At 37.3% G+C, this 6,199-nt stretch overlaps 2 protein-coding genes across 3 annotated transcripts; one reads left to right on the top strand and one right to left on the bottom strand.

Annotated features, from left to right (window-relative positions):
• Positions 701–3,679, top strand: LOC107620998. The gene is given in 8 exon segments (XM_021114201.1): positions 701–961; positions 1,051–1,653; positions 1,993–2,029; positions 2,032–2,056; positions 2,268–2,506; positions 2,621–2,820; positions 2,998–3,123; positions 3,216–3,679. Coding segments are annotated over 8 exon segments (1,485 nt in total). The 5' UTR covers positions 701–805; the 3' UTR covers positions 3,315–3,679.
• Positions 3,953–5,978, bottom strand: LOC107622737 (serine/threonine-protein kinase ATG1t). 2 transcript variants are annotated; one of them, XM_016324747.2, is made up of 8 exons: positions 5,619–5,977; positions 5,338–5,455; positions 5,175–5,233; positions 4,919–4,983; positions 4,721–4,814; positions 4,558–4,638; positions 4,371–4,482; positions 3,953–4,282 (listed from the first exon to the last, which is right to left on the bottom strand). In XM_016324747.2, the coding sequence occupies exons 1-8, from the start codon at positions 5,868–5,870 to the stop codon at positions 4,215–4,217; spliced, it is 849 nt and encodes a 282-aa protein (XP_016180233.1). In that variant the 5' UTR covers positions 5,871–5,977; the 3' UTR covers positions 3,953–4,214. The 2 variants fall into 2 exon arrangements, with proteins under 2 accessions (XP_016180233.1, XP_016180234.1); XM_016324748.2 differs by having other exon boundaries at positions 3,978–4,250; positions 5,619–5,978.

Raw genomic sequence — 6,199 nt, 5'->3', positions numbered from 1 at the left:
ATTCAAAGATAAATTTAATACAATTTTAAATTTAAAGATAATATTAATTGACTGCAAGTTCACATACTACTTTGTGTATTGATTTGTTTTCTTTAGGGGTGAACGCGGATCGGATGGAATCGGATATGACCAAATTTTCGATCCGATCCGCAGTAAAATCATTGGATCGAATCGGATCAATATCTGCAATTTTTAAGTTTGGATCCGCTCCGTTTGCGGATTGGATCGGATATCGGATATATCCGCAAAATACAAAAATATTTTTAAAAACTTATTTTTATTAAAACAATATCAATAAAATTTATTTTTTATTTTTTTAAATATATTTACTTTTAAAATAATATTAATCATACTTTTCTTAAATAACAAATTAAAATAATATAATTTATATGATAATTATTAGTTGAAATAAAACATAAAAAGAATATTTACTTATTTATTTCTTTATTTTTGCGGATACACGCATATACGGATTGGATATGTGGATATCTACACAAAATTCGCAATTCGATCCAATTTGTGTGCAGATCCAATCTGATCTAATAGCCTTGCAGATCGAATCCATATTCACCGTTTTCGAATCGAATTTAAATAAACACCGCGAATATGCAGATCCGATCAACGAAGGTCGTGGTTTTCTTTTAAGTTATAGAACCTTAGAGAAAGTAAATAGTTATACGCAACTAGAATATAAACGTGCCACGTACTTTCCTCGATTTGGCAAGATCAGGTGCCACCGCCACATTCTCAATTGGCGAAAACAATAAACTAAACTAAAAACTAAATCTGATCTTTTACGCTGCCGATGGGAGCGTCTCAGTCTACAGAGCCCGCGGTTTCCGCCGAACAAAGGGAGGCAGAATCCGTCGCAGCCTCCACCGGTACTCTCCCTCTCCTCCACAAAGCCTTCTCCAACCTCTCCAATCCCCAAACTAATGCTGTCCCCTTCGAAAATCTTCCGGTGCGGTAACTACTCTCTCACACACACCACTTCTTACTCTTCTTTTTCTCTTCCTTTGATTTCTAACTTGCAAAGCACGTTCTTTTCAGCAATGCTTCGGTTTCGCACGCGAAGATCGAACCTACTCCGGCAACAGCGTCCCGGCTTCGTTTCCAGTTTTGTTGGATCACTTAGGTTCCTCAATCGTCGATCAATTTTTCGTTCCCGGCAAAGGTGGAATCGATTGGCTTCAGTTCGTTAATGGCTTCAATAAGTGCTGTGCTAGGGTTTCTGCGTCTGTTTCACTTAACATGCTTTTCAGAGTGTTTGCTGCAATGGCTTTGAAAGCGAATGTGCCTCTGCATTTGGTGTTTGAGTCTGAGGATGATGAATGCAAGATTAATGGTCACCTTCTTCCGAGTGATGTGCTTCTTCTTCTTTACGTGTGTTGGGTTATGTCTTGGGATTGTAGAAATTTGGGAAATTCTGAAAGGAAAGGGAATGTTAGGTTACCTGATCTTAGCCATTTGGTGTTGTCAGCGATCACATCTTGTAGCAAAGTTGAGGGTGGCTTCAATGTGTGGGATTGTGATGTATCAAGTTTGGGAGTTGAACTTCCTGCAGGGAAGTTTGTTACTTGGGTTATGAGTACGGTGCCATGTCTTCCAGATTGCTTAAGGCAGTATTTTCATGCAAGAATACAAATGGCAGGGGTAAGTTGTGATTTCATGAAATTAGGCAAAGATTCAAAATATTAAAAGCAAAGCATCCACTAAATCAGCCACCTAAACAAAATATATCAGAGAATATAAAATACACATTAAAAATTAATTAAATAATATATATATTTATACACAAATTGTGGTTGATTTGGTAGTTTATTTTTGGCGTGTGCACATGACAGTTTTTGCTATTGTATTGTTAACCATTGTAGCAATATAGCACCTATCTTTTTACCAATAGTCCTTTTAAGGTAAAAATGTTACATCTAGTTCTTAGGTGTTGACGTGTTGTAAAATGCACAAATAAGAAGCTGCTATTCTGAATGGCAGGATCAATTGGAATATTTGAATTCCTCTACTGGAGAAGTGGAATGGATAAAAACCTTCTATATCGGTTTGCATCGCTAACCCTTAATCAGTCTCATATTTCTGTTCTGTGTTTTAGTCTCTGGGCCCTTCTTAGTTTTCAAAAAGCATAACCCCAATCACCCATTTTGGTGTTGCGGTGATTTTCTTTCTATTGACTTCTTGTTCATAATCATGATTTTGAAAGATACAAGATGGAAAAAGAAAATAACTATTGATAAAAGCTTACTTTGTTATAGGTCATCTACTCATGGACGAGGCCTCAATAGATTTTGGTCTCATGTAGAAGGTTACAAGGGTCCACTGCTAATTTTGATTGCCGCAAGTTCAGGAAATGCTCGTGAGGGAAGTTCCACTGATAGGAAATGGGTTATAGGTGCCCTGACAAGTCAAGGTCTTGAAAATAAGGATACCTTCTATGGAGCTTCTGGATGTTTATATTCAATAAGCCCTGTGTTTCATGCATTCCCACCCAGTGGTATGTCATAGAGGTGTTAACATTCCTTTCTTCCGCCTTTTTCCCATCCCCTTCCATGGTATATGATCAGTTTTGATGAAACGCTGAAACAATTATAAACGCTGTTGTTGGCAGGTAAGGAAAAGAATTTTGTTTATAGCCACTTGCATCCTACTGGTAGGGTGTACCAGGCGCATCCAAAACCAGTGGGAGTTGCATTTGGTGGAACTCCAGGAAATGAGAGAATATTTATTGAAGAAGATTTTTCCAAAGTGACCATTCGCCACCATGCTATTGACAAAACCTACCGTAGTGGTTCTCTCTTTCCGGATCAAGTAGATCTCTATGCCTTAATTTTGTAAACCTATAATGAGTAATGCTTGCATAAAAAGTAACTTCTGGTCTTTCTCAACGAAAAGAGAATGACCATCTTGTGAATTCTTCATGGCTGTCCAATTTAAGTTAATTGTGTCTCGTATTCCGGAGCTTCTGTTGATTAGTTATTGTTCCAGGGTTTCCTAGCCGTTGAAGCTGTGATTTCAGAAGTGGAAGTCTGGGGACTTGGAGGGGAAGTAGCAAAGAAAGTGCAAAGCTCGTACAAAAGGAGAGAAGAACTCTTCAATGAACAAAGACGAAAAGTATATCCTAGTTTGACCTATTTTATTGTTGACTTGTTGCCACCAAGTTCAATTTTGGTACAGATGTAACAGTGTTTCATGCTACTTTGTAGGTTGACTTGAAAACATTTGCGAATTGGGAAGATTCTCCTGAGAAAATGATGATGGACATGATGTCAAATCCAAATGCTGTCCAAAGGGAAGACCGCTGAGTTGGACCATGTGGTTTTGCATCCCTTAGTACAAGAATCCTCAGGCAGAATCATGGAATGCCATCTCGTTCGATGCTGCTGTGGTTATTCATTATTTTGGATTCTGATCCTCAGGTCACTGATGTATATATTGTGCTTGTGTTGTAATAATTGTCTTTACATGTACAATGTTGGGTGGGGGTGTGTTAACATAATCCTTTATAAAATTATGTATTCTATTAAAACATATCGCCATATCGGACATGGATGGGGGAACCTTGCATCAGAAGAGTATGATGTGCGAGTCAAATTTGGAATAAGGCTGCACAGTGCCTCAGCCAGGAACCATAGAGCTAAGTCTCTGTGTCTCGTGCATATATATCATTTGAGTGGAAAACACAACTAAAATATAGTTAAACTGATTCCGTAATTTGTATCATTAGGCTTTGTTTTGTTGAATGGATTATAGTGTAATCAAAGTGAGGAAAAAGATAGCGTTTCATTCATGTTTTCGCCAATAACGAGAAACATTGTAAATCGCAGTGGACTTATTTTGCCTCGCCTTAAAAAAAAAAGACCATTACAAAAATCTATCTAAATGTTTAGAACCAGTTGAATTTTAGTATTGGTTAATAGTTGACTATTTTCATGAAGACATCTTTGTGATAATATTGCGAATCGATGGATAATTCAATTAAACATATTTAGTTAAATATATTAAACTATTTAATGGTTTATAATATCATCTTCACATGATGTCTTCATTAGAGTAACGACTTTGGTTAATATCTTATGGCTACATATGTGATCGTCGGATATTGTTCTTGTTGCCTTGTTGGACTTGTAAAGAAGTTGCCATGTTGGGTTCTGAATTGCTGATCTTGTGGAAATTATGAACAAGAAGTTAATCGTGGGTTACCATCAAGCTCCCATCACTTTTCTTCGTAGAAACCTATGCTGATAAAATTCATCGAAAGATAGGCGATCCACTGCAATGGAGTGAGAAGTAATTAAATTCTTCTAAGTTAATTGATTGAACAGAAGGAAAATATAAGTAATACAGGAGATGCCAATAACCTGGATTTGAGCATAGTAGTTTTGAACAAACATCAAGACAATCAGGATCCAATCCCAAAGGAATGATCTGAGAAAATGGCAAGCCGGTAGATGATCTGATATTCTTTAACAGCTGAAATAAGCATCTTGTATCAGCCATGATTGGAGAATGAAACTTTTTATTCCTGTTTAAAGTCATGATGTTTACCTGAACATTATTTCTGCCATTAAAAGGAGGGTAGCCGTTTAGAAGCTCGAAAAGAATAACCCCAATACTCCACATATCTGCCTATAACACAAAACAAAATTTCACTAAACCCAATTTATAGATGTCAATGTTAATACTTAAAAGCAAAGACGGCTGGTGATACCTTGCTATCATATTTCTGGAACTGAAGAACTTCCGGTGCCATGTATAATGGCGTACCACAGACTGTCTCCGCATACTCGCCAGGACGTACAGTTCTTCATATTTTATGAAAGACAAAGAAGTTGGGGTAACAACATGAAACTAAATAAAAATACAAATTGCAACTACTTATATTTATTTCCCCTAAACTGATAACTACCTTGAGAGACCAAAGTCTGCAATCTTTAGAATCGCATCATCTCCGGGTTTTGATAGCAAAATGTTCTGATTCAACACCACCATCAATGCAAACAGATTTGTTTCCAGCAAAGTGATATTCGCTACAAATAGATTATCTTTTTCATGAACAATTCAAGCTACATACTAATGGCCCTCACAATCCCACCAATCGAAGTAATAGGCATCTCAAACCAAAGTAGCAACAATGTCACATACATTTTTCATTTTAGCTTTACCTCTGGTTTCAAATCTCTATGAATGATACCATGACTTTGTAATATTTTCATACCAGAACCTGCAAAACACTGAGACAAACTCCTTAGTTGCAAACTTGCAAGGCTAAAACAAGCACCAACACCAAAAGAATACTTCAATAAAGAATGCAGGTAAAAGAGTTACCAAGCTGCTGCATGAATCTTCTGGCAGTTTGTTGTTGAACTCTCCCATGGAATCGGATATAAGAAGCAAGGTTCCCTCCAGCACAGAACTCCATCACCAAGTACGCACATCCATCATACTAAAGTAGAAAACAGCAATAGCGAAAGTTTAAATAATAAAATAATAATAAAATGATCCTTCAATTATGCAACAAAGAATTGGTTTTCTCAACATATTTCACTTAAATTTAAAAAATAAGAAAAAGGGCATTCAAAGAAAAGCTAAAATTAAAAAAGAACCACCTGGAAGAAATCAAGGAGGCGAACGATGTTGGGGTGGTTGACGGAGGACAAGAAATTGAGCTCGCAGTGGAACGATGACTTAAGGCGAGGGCTGAGTTTGGAGAGGAAGACCTGTTTCACTGCCACCTCTTCGCCGGTGCCTCTTTGCTCCGCCCTCCACACCGCCGAGAACGACCCCTTTCCGATCTTCCGCTTCAGAAGGATGTCCTTTACTCTTACCGATTCGCTCTCTTCTTCTTCTTCTTCTTCCATTCCTGTTGATAGTGATAGAACTGCTGCTGCTTCTTTGACAAATTTGATCCACGATTGTTCTGTGTGGAATGTTCTCTTCTCTGCTATCTGTCTCTTTCACCGTTTCACGTGGAAAAAATTGTACGGACCAAATCAAACAGTTACTATTTAAATTTATTTTTTAATAGGACCAGCAACTTTATCAAATTCTGGCCAGCATAACCATCAAAGAAGAGTGAGTCATTGGATGAAATCTCACACTAATCTCACACCATTAAAAATCTCATTGATGACTATTTAATGGCTATGAATCCCAAAAGTTGCTGTCCCCTAACATTTCTCATATATAT

This window comes from Arachis ipaensis, chromosome B10 (genome assembly GCF_000816755.2).
Source record: "Arachis ipaensis cultivar K30076 chromosome B10, Araip1.1, whole genome shotgun sequence".
Lineage (NCBI taxonomy): Eukaryota > Viridiplantae > Streptophyta > Magnoliopsida > Fabales > Fabaceae > Arachis > Arachis ipaensis.
The sequence above is the reverse complement of the archived record's forward strand: the minus strand, read 5'-3'. Positions and strand labels throughout refer to the sequence as shown.